At 43.2% G+C, this 19645-nt stretch overlaps 2 protein-coding genes across 5 annotated transcripts in view; both read right to left on the bottom strand.

The window, feature by feature from the left end:
- The window catches only part of Spg11 (SPG11 vesicle trafficking associated, spatacsin), a 75656-nt gene extending 74800 nt beyond the window's left edge, over positions 1 to 856 (bottom strand). For 2 of the 4 annotated variants that reach the window (XM_058584763.1, XM_058584764.1), the window contains exon 1: positions 567 to 856. In XM_058584763.1, coding sequence (XP_058440746.1) covers positions 567 to 823 — 257 coding nt within the window. In that variant the 5' untranslated portion in view covers positions 824 to 856. The remainder of the gene's footprint in view (positions 1 to 566) is intronic. The other 2 variants (XM_046461810.2, XM_046461809.2) reach the window with 1 other exon arrangement.
- A 45-nt stretch (positions 857 to 901) lies between these two features.
- Patl2 (PAT1 homolog 2) lies at positions 902 to 12192 on the bottom strand. Its single transcript, XM_046460731.1, has 15 exons — positions 12177 to 12192; positions 11374 to 11570; positions 10714 to 10789; positions 9778 to 9913; positions 9215 to 9280; positions 8852 to 8993; positions 7210 to 7330; positions 7026 to 7123; positions 6632 to 6685; positions 6395 to 6528; positions 6077 to 6236; positions 5441 to 5581; positions 3946 to 4043; positions 3033 to 3182; positions 902 to 1022 (listed from the first exon to the last, which is right to left on the bottom strand). The coding sequence occupies exons 1-15, from the start codon at positions 12190 to 12192 to the stop codon at positions 902 to 904; spliced, it is 1710 nt and encodes a 569-aa protein (XP_046316687.1).
- Positions 12193 to 19645: the final 7453 nt, after the last annotated feature.

The following is a 19645-nucleotide window of genomic DNA, read 5'->3' on the forward strand; positions in this document are numbered from 1 at the left end:
AGTAAGTGAATGGACAAAGTAGGCTTTAAGGGGACGGGGGAGAGTTGGTGGTGGTGGTGGTGCAGGCGGGTATCTGTTAAGATAACTGCTGAGAAAGAAAGAAAGAGAAAGAAAGAAAGAAAGAAATACATAAATAAATACATACATAAATAAATGCATACATAAATAAATAAATAAATAAATAGGATGATTCAAATTAGAGATAATCCCTGGCTAGCATCTTGGCATTGTGACAAATAATCAACTTGTGTTGAATCAATGAAAGTAATCAGGGCCTAAACCAGGACCCATTCCGGGTTCCACAACTAGCAGAGGCGCTGGATACCCTCTCCGCCCACCCACAACCGGAAAGCTGCGTGTGGAGATGCAGGAAAGTGAGCTTTTCGCCTTGGGTCCGGGAAAATGTTTGAGAGGGAACAGTGCTCGCCTAAGGCGCTTCCCCCGACAATCACCTCTCTTCCACCACCCCCATCCTGAGAGAGGGTCTAGCTCTGACCCCGCGGGGTGCGGCCACAGGAGTTAAGGCTTCGGACTCCCACCCTGCCCAGCTTTGCCGCCGTACTTACTGGCCGAAAGGACCCTTAAGGCAGCAGCCACCCCCACCCGGGCCGCCGGGTGCCAAGGAAAGCACTTGGAGGCTGCCCGCGGCCGTCAAGCTCCCTAGAACCTCCTGCTCTCTGTGCATCTGCGCTCGGGATCCCAGCCGCTCGATCGCCTCGGAGCGGACCGGCACCAATAGCATAGGTAAGACTGGCTCCATGGACTCGGCGCGGCAGCTACCGCCGGAGAAAGCAGCACTTCCGGTCTTTTGCTTCGCCGCCATCTTCGTCAAGCCGTTTCTTCCGGTCACCTGTGTTCAGGAATTGACTGCGTCTCAGGCATGCGCAGTGTCTCGAGCCGCTCACGTGCCGCCTCGTGATTCTCTCCAGAAGCTCTGGGCTCTTTCTAGCCAGTTGACTTTCCTTGCTTTTTGCAGGCGGTGCCGAGCTCCAGTACGACCACAGCTGCCTTTCACTCTTACGCTTAACCACAAAAATGCACGAAGGCCTGATTTAGCCGCCTAACGCAGGCTGTTGCAGCTGTTCTCATTGTGGTATTACCCTTAGCTACTTAGTCTAGTCGCTTCCTGCTCCTTCGGTCCCGACTTCTCCTCTTATGCCATTATTTGTTTACAGGCTCTGAGGTGGTGCCATTTCCTTGGTAGCAATAACCAAGTCTTACAGTGCAAATCCATCATGAAAGGGTAGACCTGAATGTTGAGGTCAAATAATAACCATTGTAACTGGGAAACGGGTAAGTTTAAACGGTGGAGATGGTGGAGCTCCCATTTCATTATTTATGCTTTACTGAGGAAGTATGGTACAAGATCGTCAGAAGAATGAGGGTTGAGGACATATTAAGAAGGCGTCTGGGGATGGTCTCTTACTAGCAGTACTTTAACACATTAATTTTCATATTCAGAACATTTCACTTTAACTTGTATGGAGAGACCTTTATGGACGGTTCAACCTAAAGGCTCCTTTATTCCAATTACTTTCTAATCATCGATTTTATTTCCCCATGATGCTTATTACTACTTGATATTTTGCATCAGTTCCTATCCAGCCAGTTATGTAAACTTTAAAAAAGCAGGAACGCTGTGTTGCTCATACTGTTACCCTCTGCCTAAAACAGTGCCTGGTTCATAAAAAGCTCTCCATTGTTTGTTGATGAATGCATAATTTTGTCAAAATGAAACCAAAATAGTTGCTTAATCACTGAGCCAAATCCGCAGTCCTTTGTGAGAGGGTCTTGCTTAGTTGCTTAAGGCCTCACTAAATAGATGAGGCTGGTGGCTTGCTTTGAACTCGCCTTCCTCCTGTCTCAGCCACCATGATGAACTCTGAAACCAAACATTTCTTATCCAAAAGGAAGATGCTTATATCCAATCCTTTTAGCTCCGTTTGAGCTATTTTCTTTAGCTAAAAAAGGGGCAATAATGAAGCAACTTCCCAGGTTATACCTTTTTAGCTATAACAAGGACTGACTTATAGTCAGGTCTTTCTTGGAACATTCACACATAAGATGCCCTTCATCATAGCTCCTAACTTACAAACAATTAACACATCATTTGATTACCTCTTTAATTATATTTTAAGTCATGCCTTATTTTTAGGCACATCATTTAGATTCTAAGAAAGGATATGAAAATGTTTGGGGCAGGATCCTCCAATATATGAATGCATAAGAACTGTCTTAAGACTCTCTGGATCATTGATGATTAATTTCCCACATAAGTAGTCCAGAACAAACAGATCAGTAGATCCAAGTGAGCCTACAAAGAGAACAGATGTTAACCACAAGCGTAATTCCATTTTACAATTATTTGTGTGATTTAATTAATACCTGACTTTCTAGCAGATGGCCATTCTGAGGACAAAGATAACCTCTATGTATTTCATGTTTATATCCTAGAATAGTTGTCCCTCATTTCTTTTTATTTTTTAAATTTTTTTAAAGTTGTAGGTGGACACAATACCTTTATTTTTATGTGGTGCTGAGGATAGAACCCAGTGCCTCACACATGCTAGGCAAGCGCTTTACCACTGAACCACAACTCCTGCCTCCTCATTTCTTTTTTAATATTTTTAGTTGTAAATGGACACAATACCTTTTTCTTTATTTACTTATTTTTATGTGATGCTAAAGAGAACCCAGTGCCTCACACATGCTAGGCAAGTGCTTTACCACTGAGCTACAACCCAGTCCCCCCCTCGTTTCTTGAATGAATTCACTTTTCAGATTAATTTCTGCCCTGCAAATAGCACTATAAATGACCCAACACCTAGGAATAATAAAATTTGGCAGAAGAAACAAGCTATAAGGCCCAAACTTGGGCCAGACTGGTTACTCAGTAAATGCCAGAATATCTGAAACTGCTTGTAAAGCACATTATCCTCCATGCTCATAGTTTATAAGAAAGTAGGGAAGGGAAAGAGAATGTAAATTGGGCTTGAGCAAGGGGCTATAACCTTGTTTCTGCTATCACTTACTCCATCCTGGCCTCTAGCTGCTGAACCAGTTGTTTGTCTACGTGGTGACAGAATAGAGGAAGTAGATTGCTGGGGAAGGCCAGGGGTTCTGCCAGAGAGGCTGTAGGCATTTGGGCTATCTCCCAGGCAATCAGAACCACCATGTCTGTCCTGGAAGACAGAAGAAACACATCAGAGCTTTTATATTTATGCAGGAAACAGACTCTAGGACAAGGTTTCTTGTCTTTCCACCAGTACTTCATTACCCCTGCCCCCAGATAGCAATTTGGTATGTGGTATGCAATGCTTAAGGCTTATAAATCTTTCATTTTGGGGAGGAGGGGGTTACTAGGGGGAAAAAATTGAACTCAGGGGCACTCAACTACTGAGTCACATCCCCATCCCTATTTTATATTTTATTTAGAGACAGGGTCTCACTGAGTTGCTTAGCACCTTGCCATTGCTGAGGCTAGCTTTGAACTCATGATCCTCCTGTCTCAGCCTTCCAAGCCACTGGGATTAACAGGTATGCGACACATTACCCAACTTCTTATTTAAACTTAATAGCTCTAAAGGATTAGAAACATCATCCTTAGTTTATAAATGAGGGAACAGATTAAGAAGTGAATAACTTGCCCCAAAGTTAAATTGCTGACAGGTGACATAGCCAGAACTCGAACCTGGGTCTATTTAACTTAAAAGCTTGTCCTCTTAATTTCTACATTACACTGCCTTCCATGGAAAACCAACTCTCTAGGGCATTATAAGAAAGGGGGGTAAAATGCAGAACAGCTACAACCCTGCTATTTCTCCTTTCTCTGCCCAGCCTCCTTTCAGAAATGCTTGAATATGCCACCTAGTAAATCTCTTATCTGGCTCAGCCTACACATCCCTAGGATACTGAACTAACATCCATGTGCCTTTATGATCTTACCAAGCTGTATGATCACTGATGGGTTCCTCTAGGGAAGAGTCCAGAGATACCAGCTGTTCCCCATGACTCAGCAGGGCATAGAGCAAAGATATTCCAAACTGCAAGTGAATACACACAGTTGAGGGCAAAATGGGTTTGTGGTAGGCATTTAGTGCTTCTCTTGCTGTGCTTTCTGTAGGTTCACATTTACAGATAGAGACCAATACCCACAAGAACTGTCAAGTTTTATTCTGGTTAGCCAAGGATTCATGACTTTCCCAAGGAATCTTGAGCTGTTCCGAACATTCCACAAGCCTCTCTATGAGCTGACTAAATGTACACTCCTAGGCTCCAACCCAGGAATCTTGTCTATTGATCAGGAATGGATTCAGAAATCTGATACAGGTGGTTTGTGAACTCCACTTTAAGAAGCATTACTTTAAGCAAAGGTCTTTAGAGGGGAGTACACAAGGTAATCCACTGGTATGTTGGAAGACAATATCAGAACTTTCACATCTCAAGTCTCATCCTTTAAAACTTTCTATCTTATGTTTATTATATACCTAATATTATAGTTTTACATGTGATTTTTAAACACACTTATAAATGACTTAGAAGGTCTTACTAAAAGGAACACAAGGCCAAATGTGGTGGTCCACACTTGAAATCCCAGCGAGGCAGGAGGATGGTAAGTTCAAAGCCAGCCTCAGCAACTTGGCAAGGCCCTGAGCAACTTAGCTAGACTGTCTTTTTTTTTTTTTCTTTTTTTTTTTTAAGAGAATTTTTTAATATTTATTTTTTAGTTTTCAGTGGACACAACATCTTTTTTTTATTTTATTTTTATGTGGTGCTGAGGATCGAACCCAGCACCCCGCGCATGCCAGGCAAGCGCGCTACCACTTGAGCCACATCCCTAGCCCCAAGACTCTGTCTTTAAATAAAGGAAAAAGGGCTGAGAATGTGGCTCAGTGTTAAGCACTGCTGGGGTTGATCCCTGGTACCAAAACAAAAGGCAAATAGAGTTTAGAGATTGCTATAGAAGCTCACACCAGCAGTAACAGAGGGAGTCTGGTAGAGAAATAGATGCGTACCCATCCATCCATCCCTGAATTTCAGATGGATAGGACAAAGAAACTGGTGTTTTAGTAAGCTTCCCAGGTTAATCTGTGCTCAATAGAAGTTGAGAAGTGCTGCAGAAAACAAGACATGTGGAGAGAGGAAAACATTCCCTCGCTTATTCCTTACCAGCAATACCACTTGGAAGGTATCAAACAGCAAAAAGAAACTTTTTGCTATTTGTATTGGGGTGTTTGTTTTTTTGGTACCAGTGGTGCTTAACCACTGAGTCATATCCCCAACCCTTTTTTGAGACGGGGTCTTGCTAAGTTGCTGAGGCTGGCTTTGAACTTGGCAATCCTCCTGCCTTAGCCTCCCTAGCTGCTGGGATTACTGGTGTGCATCACTGCGCCCAATTGGGAAGCTGTTCATGGAAAGAAAAGACTCCCAGATGTGGTACCTGGTTCTGAAGTACTGCAGTGACTGGCCGTTCAGAGGAGCCAGGTGGTAGCAACATTAGCCCCTGAAGTCCTTGGAGGAGCTCAGGGAAGGTCATGTGACTGATACATTTGCCTAGAGGCTTGAATAACATGTGTAGGGCCTGCAAGAAGGTCAATAAGCACTTCTATCAAACTCCAGTACAACTTCACCTGGTCTTATCTTGCCTCCAGCCCCTTTGCCTTGCTGGCCTGCTCTTGGTACCTTCCCAGCTAGGTTACTTTCTAGACCTATCACCATTTATTCATCTCCATCCCTAACACTGAGTCCTGTAGTACCACCTGTTCCCTGAGGGAAGAAAATATGGAGCTCAACACTTATCAGGGGGCCCCTATCTTCTTTTCAAAACACCACAGCACCCATCTATGGAACCATACACACATTTTCTTTTGCACATCATACCTGAAAGATGATCTGCTATTCTTACAGTTTATTCTGTAATTTCCTTATCTGAGAATGGTGGGGACAGTCCCACCCCCACCCCTTTACTGCCCAGAACCCTGTTAGCATCTCTGGGGGCTGGGGCAGGAATGGAGGGGAGGAAGGATCACTAAATCATGCAGGAGACCATCCTATTCTCCACTGAATATCTTAGTACCTGGTCAGCCACATCCCTCCGGACCAGGAGGGGCAGATTGTGGGTGATGGTCAGAAGAAGGCTAACTGCTTGATTATGGGGCAGGAAGGGGAGCAGCCGGGCTACCAAGGTTTTCCCCTTCCTTACAGAGAGAACCTGCAGGAAGCTATCAGCTACTTCCCTGCGGGAAGAGGAGAGCATTTTCAGAGCTCAGCTACACACACACACACACACACACACACACAGGAACTACATGCCAGGAAGGAAGGGCAGCAGCAATCCCCATGTCTTTGCTGGTCCTTTCCTTCTTGGGCTGCGGTGAGGCCCTCCCACACTTACTCCAGACTGTTCTGCTCCTGGCTCTTTAAAGCTTGAAAGAGCTTCTCAACCTGGTTCCTCTCTTGTCTGGAGTAACAGGACAGTGGAAGCCCATCCTTATGGCTTTCTTCTATTTTTAGTAACTGAAGGAACATCTGAAAAATTGTGGGTAGGGAAAGGAGAAAGAGGAAGTAACTGAGAAATATCCTGTTCTTGAAGGTAAATCAGGAACTCCTCCCCAAGGAACTGCTGTCTTACCTTCTCAATCCGGGATAATACCCGAAGCCTCTGACTGCTTGTATCTCCTGTGTCCTAGAAGGAAGTCTCTGGCCATCAGCCACACACCACAGCTGCAGCCCAGGCCTCAGATTAGCTAGAAACTGAACTGGAAAGGCTGGACACAAAGTCTGAGCACACTGCCTTCTCCCTCTTAGGTCACAATCAGAATTCAAACATGAGGGTATTCTAGACCTTTCAAATGGAGATGAAAAAGGCTCTGGGAAGATAATCCTTTTTATTTAATATTTTTTACTTGTAGATGGACACAATACCTTTATTTATTTATTTTTACATGGTGCTGAGGATTGAACCCAGGGCCTCATATGTGCCAGGCAAGTGCTCTACCACTGAGCTACAACCCCAGCCCTCTTACCTGCTCTTGAGTTCCATGACATACAGCATCAATAGCTCGACGAGGGGTAAAACATGTTGATACAGCTACCTGACCCAGAGAACCTTCAATTCGAACCACTGCAAGAAAGGAGTCATGAGAGGCACATTCCACCCTCTATCCATTCAGATGTCTAACCTAAGCCAGTCAGTCAGCCTGATCTTACCTGACTCATAAACCTCTGCTTTCTGAATGTAAGGTGTTATCAGCTTAAGAGAGTCAGTCTTTTTCCTTTGTCCAAGTAGCTCTTCATCTGCTTGCTTTTTCTCTAGTTTCTGATAATATTCCTGTGTGTCCAGGGAATAGGGGGAAAAAAAAAAAACTCATAAGTGACTATCTTCTCAACTACTCTTCTACAGCAGTCTCTCATATAGCATTTTTTTAAACCTTTATTTTTTGTTTATTTTTATGTGGTGTTGAGATCAAACCCAGCACCTCGCATATGCTGAGCAAGCACTCTACCGCTGAGCCACAATCCCAGGTTTTCCCCTTCCTCACAAAGAGAACCTGCAGCTACCTGACCCAGAGAACCTTCAATTTGAACCACTGCAAGAAAGGAGTCATGAGAGGCACATACAGCATTTTTTCCCCTGCTGAAATGATTCTGGCACCTAGCAGTTTTCTGTTTTGAGGTAGGGTCTTGCTAAATTTTCAAGGCAAACCTCGAACTTGTGATCCTCCTGGCTTAACCTCTTCAGTAGCTGGGATTAAAGGTATGTGCCACCATGCGCACATTGCCTAGCAGTTATTCTAAAGTGCCTTAAGCCCCATGTCACCTGTCTTGGGATTCTCATACCAAGCACTTAACAAAGCTAGCTAAAGCTACCAGATCTCATAACAAGGTAGAGAGCAAAGTGGAGCCAGAAAGCAAAATTGTTCCAGCATCTGACTGTTCATACATTCTTCAATAAAGTACATGCATCACCTGTCCTTCCCCTCCCCATTTTAATCTTGTGACTCCACTTGTGCTGTCCTAAATCAGTTATCTGATGGTTAAGAAGTCCAGAACTGGCACTAGGGAGGTATTGTCAGCTTGCCTCTGGACCAGTTCTATACATCTGTGGATTTACGCATCAACCCTCACATCGTCTTAAAAGTGAGAAATCCTAAACTAAAAGCCACTAACTCTTAATGGGGGAGAAAAAAGTTTGAGTAAGGCTTTTTCATTTAGGTGCAATGCCAAAAAGGCAAGAAAACAAAACTTTCATGACAGGAAGGGGACGATTTTTGAAGCTCACTAAAAAGAAAGGAAGAAACTGAAACTAATGTAAATGAAAAGGAAGTGAAGGTGGGAATGTTGGTAGGGAGCTCATGGATGTTGAGAAAGTGAAAACAGCCCAGATAGCCCCAAAACCTGTGGACAAAGCGCACAAAAGTCTGCAGCACAAATAGAGGGGAGGTAGGAAGTAGGGGGAAACAAAGTGTCTGCAAGCATTTGTTCAACAAACTGAATTTCACCATTGATAAGATTCCTGCACTTTTAGACCTAAAAAGAATAGATGTTTATAACAAGATTCACAAAAGGATGCAAAGGTAAGAAAGTACATATTTTCAGGTAAATAGGTGAAATTCTCAGAAAAAGATAGAAACAAAATCCAAGTGTGTTTGGACAATTGTAAATAATCCTATTTGGCTGAAGTGTAGAATAGAAGGAAAAGAACTAGGTATGTCAACATGAGAAATATGACTCCTGTTCTTTAGTGATCATCTCTCCCATCTGAATGGCATGGTCTCCATGAGCTGAACCAGTGGAGTGAAGTCCTGGCTCACTTGGGCTCAAGGTCAAAGGCTGGGGCCCTGAGGCTCACCTGGTAGTAATAATCATCCAGGCGGGGATTTTCACTCTGCAGCTGAACCATCTGCACTTTTATCACCCAGTCCTTTTCTTTTCTGGTCATGAGGTTAGCATACGGATCTGACTGCTGAGACCAAGGCTTCTTGACAGGGGGACTTCGAGCCAGGAGAAATATACCTTCAGGCCTACCCACCCCTGCCAAAGTGAACCTCCCAGAGCATTTTACTGCTCACCACTCTTTGAAAAGGATGGGGCAGGGTGCAGTGATAGGCAACAATTCAAGAGTGCAGGGGCTTTGGGCGAAATACCTGGCCACAGGGGAATACCCATCATGCAGATAGGCTTCCCTCAACCTTGTTTCGCATCTAGGTTTTACCTTGGCGTTTGACTCTGCTGCTGAAGCAAGATCCGTTGATGCTGAGGGTGGAGCTGGGTCAGATGACTGTGGAGACTTAAAAGGAAACTTGAGCTAGGTGGAAGTAAAGTCTCTGCTTGCCCACCCTTTCCATTCATTCAGCCCAGGGTAAGTTCAGGTGAACATCAAAGAGAACCCTATTTATTCACGTGCCTCCCTCAAAAAAGCCAACATGAAACATCACAATCCTCATACCCCCAAGATGTATTTTCCTGCAATTTGGCTGTAGAAAAACCTTAGCACAGTAGGAAATCTTTTGCCCTGCTTTTCAGAATTGTCCTAGCCTTAGTTCTGCCATACTAGACGACCTCAAATTTTTACCTCATTGGGCCTCACTCCATTTCCTCCTCTGTGAGGAGGAGCTTGGACTATGCTTCAGACCTGTTATTAAATTTCTGTCAGTATTTTTTTCTGTGGCAACTGGTAGAGTGGCACCCATCCCTCCTCAGCCATCATCTCCTGATATTTCTAGGAGGAACTCTGTTTGTCCTGACACTGGGGGCCTGGGCACCATGAACCAGTACCTGAGCCGAGGTGGGCATGAAGTCTGTGGGCTGCAGAAGAGAGGTGGGTCTGGTAAGGGCTGTTCAGGTCCAAATTGCCGGGCTGGAGAGCTGGTGCTGGGAAATATAGGCTGGAAAGGAATTGGCAACAGATGGTCTGGGCACCAAGAGGAATTAGGAGATCTGGAAGAGGGACCTCTCCACCAAGAGAATGCTGCTCAGCCCCAGTTCCTCTTCCATCTCACCTGCTTTTTCCCCCTTGAACCACATTTTTCTGTGTTAGGGATCTCTCAAGCCAAACTGGTTCCTGCCTTGTTTCAACAGAGTTCATTATCTCCTAAGAAGCTGCTTTCAGTCCCTGACGTGAGGAACATGTGCCTTTCAATGGCTCTTATTCTCTTAGTAACAGTCTTCTCAGGTTGTTTTCAGCCAGTGGAGCAGAGCTTATCTGTCTTTTTTGACAACCTCATCAGAGCTGTAATTCCATTCTAGTTCTCCCTGTAGTATTTCCTGATCTTTGGATTCCTCCCTCCCAGGCCATATTCCTAATATTCAGTTAATTGAGGGCAGGACTCTTTTCAGCTCTAAACTCAGTGCTGCTTTTCTGATAAGATGTTTCATAAAGTAGAAGTAGAGATCTAGTTTGTCCTTTCTTATTTGAATGCCTGGTTCATCTGTGCCCCTGACTGGGCATAATCCCTGCCATTTACCATGCTCCTCTACATGGAGCTGCTCCTACTTCCCATATGTACATCATTTGAGGTTTTTATCTTGAGATGGAGAAAGGTAGACTGAACATAATGTGACAGTGTGCAGTGGTGGACACCAATGCAAGAGTCCCAGCTGTGCAGAGGGACACTCAACACACTCCGGGATGAAATACTCCTCAGCAGCCAGTGATGTGAGGAACATGTGCCTTTCAATGCCTCTCCTCATAGAGTGGAGACTGGAGAAGACTCACCTGCCACAGAAAGTGCAAGGAACTGGGTGATATCCCCAAGGCCTTGACTCTAGGGGAGCTGAGCAGACCTCTCTGAGCAAGGAGGAAAAACTTGGATTCAATAGGGCATTCGTGGCGTCATGTCTTCTACATTTACTTGTGTCCATGGAGATGTGGGAGGGGACAGCAAAGCCAGCCATTTCAATATCCAACCTAGTCCTCCTTCATATTTGAATTCAACTGTGCCAAGTTCCCTCTTTCCATTAAGAAGGAAGACTATTATCTCAGAAGTAGTTGAAGGAGGGTCTGAGTTACCTCCTTTTTATATGAGAGTCCTCATCTATCTTCCCTACTTATACGAACAAATATCAGGAATGGACTAGCAGGACAAAGGGATTCAGATAAAGGTGAATCAGCAGCAGCAGGGCCTTCACCTATGGTGATGCACAGCCCAGGTAAGACCTGGCTTCAAGTTAAGGACAGCATCAGAAACTTTAGTAGCAGACAGGAGGAAAGAGGAAAGGAGAGAATCCCTAAATCAGGTTCAAGGATGAAATAGAAAATGTTAATTCAGAACTTGTCTTAGGAATGGAGGAGAGGAGAGGTATATTTAATCACGGTCTGAGCTGCAGACTGTTCAGGACAACCCTTTCCCCTCCTGTTAACTGCCATGGTACCTGTGTGTTATGGACAGCACTGAGTAAAGCTGGATCCCGGAGATTATTTTCTTCCTCCTCTGGATCTGCGGCCAGATCTGGATCTGGATCCAGACACTCCTCCTCCACCTCCTCTTCATTTTCTTCCTCTTTTTCCAATTGGGAAGCAGATACCAGCTCTTCCTCAGGAGCCAAGGGGTCACAGAACTTGCCAGGCCCTTGGGATAAGTGTGAATCTGTGGAAGGTGGGGCCTCAGGTGTGAGAAGTCTTGTCTAAGGGGCTGCTATTCAATACCATTTCTGTTCAAAAACCATCTCTGGAATTGCCTTCAACCAACACCTCTGTTCTATGGGTTCTCAGCCTCCCTAGCTCAGGGTGCCCCAAATATCCCCCACTAAAGAAAACAGAACCTGGCAGGTGCCAGACACCTTCACTTCCCACATCCCATCTTCAGTGGCCTCATTGAGTGCTTCTACAGGCTTCTTTCTCCACCTGTTCTCCCCCACCCAACAGCCCCTTCTGTTTCCTCTTTAACTGAAGTGCCAGCTGCTCCAACTCCCTGTAATTTAACCCTGTCCGACAGATATTTTACATGTATATGTTCCTACAAGGTTGTCAATGAATCTGTTGATAAATTACTATGTAGATAAGGAAAATAAGAGCCAGAAAAGTTATCTTAGGTGCCTGTGAGATGTGGCTAGCATGTGGAAGAGTTTGGAATCTCTTCCAGTTGTTCTGGATGCCCAAGCCTTTAGGAAGCAAATCAGCAAGCCTCTGTATGCCCGAACTTTTTATGTGGACACCATAGTCCATTTGGTGATACCTTCAAGGCATTTCATCTTGGCAGGCTGGGAGGCTTCCTGCATGTCTGTGTCCTCCACTGAGAGAGCATTGTCAGCCTCTGGAAGGTAAACCTGGGACAAGAAAGAGACCCAGAGACACCCCCCCTGGTCAGTAAGGATGGCATGGTTCTCTAAAATAACCACTCTTCTCCCAGAAGGTGGTCAGAGAATTATTGACCTTAGGTATTAAGGAGTGAGACCCTGGGTTCTCAGACTGCCATAAGCCCCCACCCTTGAATCTCACCATCCCAGCTCTGCAAAGGGAGAGAAATAAGGAATAGGGCCAGGAGTTGGAAGAGAAGCACTTCACACATGACCACCACCGGCTACCATTTGTGTATCGTGACACCTTGTTGCTGACACTCACCGCCTGACTGTTGCTGTCCTTTCTGCTTAGGTTAGCCATGGCAGCCTGGGCCAGAGCCTGCTTGCTGTTCTTGGCTTTAAGAGCCCCAGCCCCTCCCCTGCTTACCTGTTAAAGGGCAAGCATCCCTCAATCCTGAGACTTATTAGAAGTATGAGAACATAATCTAATGAGAAAGAAACCTCTTGATCAGGAAAGAGAAATAAACTGCACTTTTAACCATCCAAGTTTGTGGTAGTTTATTGGAATCTTAGGGGCAGATATTTAAAAAGAGGGTCCCTGTTTCCCACATTCTTTATTGGACTTTGCAAGATTGCGGTCCATTTAATCCCACCCAGGTTTAGCTCCTAGAAAATTGGATAGACTAGCTCTGAGTGCACCCTGAGGAAGTTTCTTTAACAATCAAGTTCACAGAGCTTCAGGGCAGTGCCCTTGAGGCTCCATCAAGGCCACCTGGGGCTGCTTGCCTTTCCCTGGTCACAGGAGTTTAAGTGGGCTAGACAGGTGTAATTATTGAAAGACTCCTGTGAATTTAGAAGCCAGATCTTTAAGGTAAAACACTTTTGCCTAAGGTAAAACACACTTTTATCTTCTTGGCTGCTCTAATTAAAAAAAAAAAAAAAACTGGTCCAGAAACTCAGGAGAAAAAACAAATCAACAACAACAAAAAGTATGCCACCGGTGCTTGGAGGCAAAATTTATGACACAACTAAACCTCATCTAACCCCTTAGTGTTCCTGGGTTCTGTGCCCACATCCTGTGTTCAGCTGAAACAAAGACTCTGTAGAATATCTGAATAAAATAAAAACAAAGCTAATTTCTCTATACCACAAATGTGAGTTAGAGCCCTACTGTCATGGTTAGAAGACCAGTATTCTTGGTGCTTTTAAAGGAAAAAAAATGTTTCAAATGTTCTGTAGCAGGTCAGAACCAAATGGGTGAAGGAACACATTTAAGTAGCATGATAATTGCTGAAAAATGTTTCAAATATCTGAATTGAATTCAGGCTCTTTGGGAAATGCTTATCTCCCAAATTTTCTAATAACTTACTTTGGCATTATTAACAAAAGAGCCAAAGGGTAAATGTCAGTGTTTCAGAAGTAATTGATTTAGGTTGTTTTAGAGAGAATGTCATAGGGAGAAACATTTTCTGCAAGCAGATTTTTATTCTAAAGGGTCTTAAGAAAATTGGCTAGTGCAAGTTTCATTTGTGCCAGGACTGTGCTAGGCTTGGGACAACAGTGAATTTTCATAGATACTTCCTGTGGCTTCTTAGAGCTTCCCACAGAATAAGAAGTACAAGCCAGGAGTGGTGTTGGAAGTCTCAGCTACTTGGGAGACTGAGGCAGGAAGATTCCTGGAGCCCATGAGTTCAAAAACAACAAGAAATAAAAAAGAAAGAAAGAAAGAAAAGGAAAGGAAAAAAAGAAAAGAAAAAAGCAATACAGGCAGGCAGACATGATTGTTGAATCTGATTTTTAAAAATACATTTAAAATGCTAAGAACTGTCCCACTTTCATGAGGAGAACTTTATTCCTTTATTTCAGTGTCTTTAATGGTTGTAAATCTATTCTGTTTTTTAAATTTCTTTTTGAAGTATTGTGTGTTTGTGCTGGGAATTGAGCCTAGGGCCTTGCATGTGCTAAGTATTGGAACTACTATTGAGCTACACCTTCTGCCCTCCTCTTTTTAATAAAGTTACACATGATCAAACGACAAAAATTGCAGCAATTTAAAGATCTTAACTGACTTTGTTTTCTACCCTATATTTGGGCAACACTTTTTTAGAAAAGATTAAACATCACAATGAGCCAAGCAGAGGAGATTGGTTTTACATACAGAGAAAAGCTCAACAACAACAATAAAAACTGGTACCCATCTCTCCTTAGAAACTATTCTCAGTACCGTTACCAGTGATTTCTGAACTATAATTGTAAAAGAAATGTTTTAATCTTGAATTTAGCTAAACTCTCTGTGCCCTCCAATGCTGTTGATATACCCTCCTTGAATCTTTATCCTCTCATAGCTTACTGACAGTTTAGGCTCAGCGCTCGCTCTCTCTCTCTCTCTCTCTCTCTCTCTCTCTCTCTCTTTCTGATGCTATTCGGAATTGAACCCAGGATTTCTATCACTGAGCTATATCCTCAATGTTTTTAAATTTTTTTAAATTTTTAAATTTTATTTTTAGGTACCAGGAATTGAACCCAGGGATGCTTAACCACTGAGCCACACCTTCAGCTCTTTTTATTTTTTATTTTGAGACAGGGTCTCTCTAGATTGCTTAATCTTGCTAAATTGCTGAGGCTGGCTTTGAACCTGTGATCCTCCTGCCTCAGCCTCCCAAACTTCTGGGTTTAAAAGCATGCACCACCAGTAATGCCCAGTCCTTTTTATTTTATTTTTATTTTTTTATGTGGTGCCAGGGATAAAACCTAGTGTGCCTCATACATGCTAGGCAAGTCCTCTACCACTGAGCCATAGTCCCAGCCCCTGGTCCTTATTATTTTTTGAGACAGCCTCTCACTAAACCCCTAAGGCTGGCCTTGAATTTGGCAATTCTCCTGCCTCAGCCTCCTGAGTCGCTCTGGGACTATAGGCAAGCGCCACCTCACCCAGTTGATTTTGTGTCTCTTGGGTCATCTTTCTTTCACTCCTTTCCTGCTGTTGTTATCCTCTTCCAATCCCTTAAATATCTTCTTCCTCAGTCTATTTCTCTTCCCCCTCTATATCAAAGATTCTTAATCTGAGGATTCCCTAAAAATTGTCTATATTTTATGTGATTTTTTTTTAGAGAGAGAGAAAGAGAGAATTTTTTTTTTAATATTTATTTATTTTTTTTAGTTCTCGGCGGACACAACATCTTTGTTTGTATGTGGTGCTGAAGATCGAACCCGGGCCGCACGCGAGCGCGCTACCGCTTGAGCCACATCCCCAGTCCCTTATGTGATTTTTTTAACATGCATTTTTCTGGAGAGTTATACCTTTCATCACATTCTCCTAGAAAACACAGATCCCTAAAAGGTTAACTTTTCTGCAACCTAAGATCCTGGGCAATCTCATACACTCCCATTTTCTACTGCTCACATGCAGATGATTCCAAGTCCTCTTGTCAGATCAGATATTTCCCAACTTAAAATACCTCAGTGGACTCTCTTTTCCTGTCCTTTATGTGAGGCTTAGGGCACTTTAAGATCTGACCTTGACTGCCTCTTCAAACTCTTGTCTTAAACTTTCCAGTCTTCTAGTTTGGGTTTCAGAAACAACAATTTTTAGCCTTGTGGTGAGTTTGAGATTTTCTCGAAGGCCTCTCTTTTCATCATTCTGCACTACAGCGCTTATTCCCTGGGGATCATTCCCTTGGTCTAGGACATTGTTGATTAAGGCAGCTTCCTGGCCCATTATTTCTTTTCTTCCCTTTCCCTTCCTTCTTTCCAATTACAGGGTTAGGGCCTTCCGGAAAACTGAGGCAGTGTGAAGGCTTCCCTTCAAACCCAGATTCTTGCGATGAAGTCAGAAAGATTCCAGACATGTCACTCAGAGTAACAGGCATGAGTTTATTAGAAGGGATAGGAGTCAGACACAGTGGTGCAGGAAAATTGCAAGTTCAAAACTAGCCTCAACAACTTAGTGAGGCTCTGAGCAGCTGAGTGAAACCCTGTCTCAAAATTAAAAAATTAAAAGGGCTGGGAGTGTTGTGCAGTGGTTAAGTGCCCCTGAGTTCAATCCCCAGTACCAATTTAAAAAAAAAAAAAAAAGAAAAAGAAAAGGAGAAGAGGGGGCACTCTCAAGGGAGAGAGTGGGTCCTCTCAGAGAAGAGAGGGATGGCATGCCTCTCCTGCCCTCTGGGAAGTTTCCAGAGAGTCCAGCCCAGGTCCATTTCTTCACTTTTAACTGACAGCAGGATGACATCAGACCTTTAAGTCTATACTGCCATGACAACTCTAGATCACTTTGGCCCATGCTGACAAGTTTAATTGGAATCTGTTCTTACAGATGCTATGGTTAGGGGGAATTCTCCTATCTCCCTGAGTCCCAGGATCTGGTCTGTGTAAGGGTCACAGAAGTCTACCCCACCCTCCTTTGGGGGTAACTGTGTTCTTATTAGCATTTCAGGGCCTGCTTTTCTTCAGGTAGTTTGCTGAGTAATTTAACATATTCTTTCAACCTAAGTCAGGCAGGGTTTCTGTTAAATTGCTTTATAAAAGATAAACCAAGGGGCTGGGGTTGTGGCTCAGCAGTAGAGCGCTTGCCTGCCAAGAGCAAGCTGCTGGGTTCGATCCTCAGCACCACATAAAAATAAATAAAATAAAGGTATTGTGTCCAACTACAACTAAAAATAATAATAATTAAAAAATACATATAAACCATGTGGGGGTCAGCACAATGGGCCCATTTTATAGAATTATTTCCTTAACCTCATGTTTCCCCCACTCACATCTGTCTGTCCTCTTCACTTTCTTCCTTCCATCTTTCTTTCCTTCCCTCCCTCCCTTCCTTTTCTTTCTGAATGAGGTCTGGACATGTCGCCCAGTTTGGTTAGAGAGAACTCCTAAGCTCAAGGGATCCTCCTGCCTCAGCCTCCTGATTTATGGGACTAGGCACAAGCCACTGTTCCTGGCTTTTCTTTCTTTTCAATGACATTAAAAGTATTTTAGTTGACTGGGCAGGGTGACACATCTGTCTATAATCCCAGCTACTCAGGAGTCTGAGGCAGAAGGTTGCAAGTTCAAGGCCAGCCTGGGCCACTTAGTGAGACCCTGTCTCAAAATAAATTTTTTAAAAAGGATTGGGACTGGGTGTGATTGTGCATGCCTGTAATCCCACCAGCTCAGAAGCTGAGGCAGGAGGATCCCAAGTTCAAAGCTAGCTTTAGCAACTTAGTGAGGCCGTAGGTAATTTAGTGAGACCCTGTCTCTAAATAAAGTAAAAAAGACTGGGAATGTGACTCAGTGGTTAAGTGCCCCTGGGTTCAATCCATAGTACCAAAATAAATAAATAAATAAATAATAATGAAGGGCTGGTATATAGGCCCAGTGACCTAGCATACTTGAGGCTTTGAGTTTAATCTCTGAAACCACTACACCAAGAAAAAAAAGAAAAATCCAAAGTATTTTATCAGGTAATATGCTGTTCATTGTGTCAACAAGCAAAATTAAGTTACAAAGGAAGAGTAGTTTTTGGTTTATTTTTTTCCCTTGGGAGGGGTGATATCAGGGATTGAACTTTTGTTTTTTGTTACTAGGGATTGAACCCAGAAGCACTGAGCTACATCCCTAGCCCCCCCCCCCCCTTTTTAAAAAAATTTTATTTAGAGACAGGGTCTCACTGAGTTGCTTAGCTACTTACTAAGTTGATTAGGCTGGCTTTGAACTCCTGATCCTCCTGTCTCAGCCTTGGAGCCACTGGGATTACAGGCATGAGCCACTGTGCCTGCAGAAGCTATAGTCTTTTCCCATGAAACCTATAGCTAAAGCTGATTTGAAGATTTTCATGATGAAAATAATATTGCAAAAAATCTTCATTAAAAAGCTCATTAGGGGTAGGGAGGGGAGGGGTTCTGGGGATAGGAAAGATGGTGGAATGAGACAGACATCATTACCCTAGGTACACGTATGATTGCACTAATGGTGGGACCCCACATTATGTACAACCAGAATTGAAATGTTGTGCTCCATTTGTGTGTGATGAATTGAAATGCATTCTGCTGTCATGTACAATTAAGTAGAACAAATAAAATAATAACAAATTTTAAAAACTCATTAGACTATGAGGTTCAGTTCAGTGTAAGTCATATATATATATATATATATATATATATATATATAAAACAAAATAACAATTATGGTATTTGTAGATGAACAGTCCACTCTCCAAGAAATGACACATTCTTACTATCTGTTTAAAAAAAATCAAAAGTTAGTTATAAAATTCTATTTTGAGAGCAGGAAAACAACTTGTTCCATGTCACTTAAAGTATCAAAGCACTTCAAGATCAAATTCAAAGCCAATCATCAACCAGGTGCAGTGACACAGGCCTATAATCCCAGTGGTTTTGGAGGTGGAGGCAGGAGGATTGAGAGTTCAAAGCGGGGCTGGGGATGTGGCTCAAGCGGTAGCCAGCTCGCCTGGCATGCGTGCGGCCCGGGTTCTATCCTCAGCACCACATACAAACAAAGATGTTGTGTCCGCCGAAAACTAAAAAATAAAAAAAAAAAAAAATAAATAAATATTAAAAAAAAAAAGAGAATTCAAAGCCTGCCTCAGCAATTTAGTGAGGCCCTAAACAGCTCTGTGAGATCCTGTCTCTAAATAGCATATAAAAAATGGGCTGGGATGTGGCTCAGTAGTTAAGTGTCCCTGGTACCAAAAAAAAAAAAAAAGCTAATCATCTCATAGCAGTAATATACTATAAGGGAGACATTCCACTATATCATGGTTACGTGTAGATCATACAGTGTGAAGCTAAAGGGTTGAAGGAGTCAGTAGCAATACTGTTGCCAATTTTAAGACATAAGGGTTGTTTAAAAATGCTTACAGGTCAAATGGTGGTTCCATTCCCAGCTTTCCAAGAAATCTCCATACTGCTTTCCAAATTGGCCGCACCAATTTGCAGTCCCACCAGCAGTGTACAAGTATACCCTTTTCCCCACATCCTTGCCAGCACTTGTTGTTTGACTTCATAATGGCTGCCAATCTTACTGGAGTGAGATGGTATCTTAGGGTGGTTTTGATTTGCAGTTCTCTGATTGCTAGAGATGGTGAGCATTTTTTCTTGTACTTGTTGATTGATTGTATGTCCTCCTCTGAGAAGTGTCTGTTCGGGTCCTTGGCCCATTTGTTGATTGGGTTATTTGTTTTCTTATTGTTTAATTTTTTGAGTTCTTTGTATACTCTGGATATTAGGGCTCTATCTGAAGTGTGAGGAGTAAAAATTTGTTCCCAGGATGTAGGCTCCCTATTTACCTCTCTTATTATTTCTCTTGCTGAGAAAAAACTTTTTAGTTTGAGTAAGTCCCATTTGTTGATTCTAGTTATTAACTCTTGTGCTATGGGTGTCCTATTGAGGAATCTGGAGCCGACCCCACA

The sequence above is a fragment of the Marmota monax genome, unplaced genomic scaffold (genome assembly GCF_021218885.2).
Source record: "Marmota monax isolate L192 unplaced genomic scaffold, Marmota_monax_Labrador192_F-V1.1 WCK01_AAM20220418_F8-fsc00001, whole genome shotgun sequence".
NCBI lineage: Eukaryota > Metazoa > Chordata > Mammalia > Rodentia > Sciuridae > Marmota > Marmota monax.

Excerpts from the sequence above, each read along its gene's own strand:
- Patl2 (XM_046460731.1), bottom strand. Across the intron at positions 7,124-7,209 it reads AGCAGAGGTTTATGAGTCAG|TGGTTCGAATTGAAGGTTCT; the intron begins GTAAGATCAGGC and ends CCTTTCTTGCAG. Across the intron at positions 4,044-5,440 it reads CTGCAGTACTTCAGAACCAG|TTTGGAATATCTTTGCTCTA; the intron begins GTACCACATCTG and ends ATTCACTTGCAG.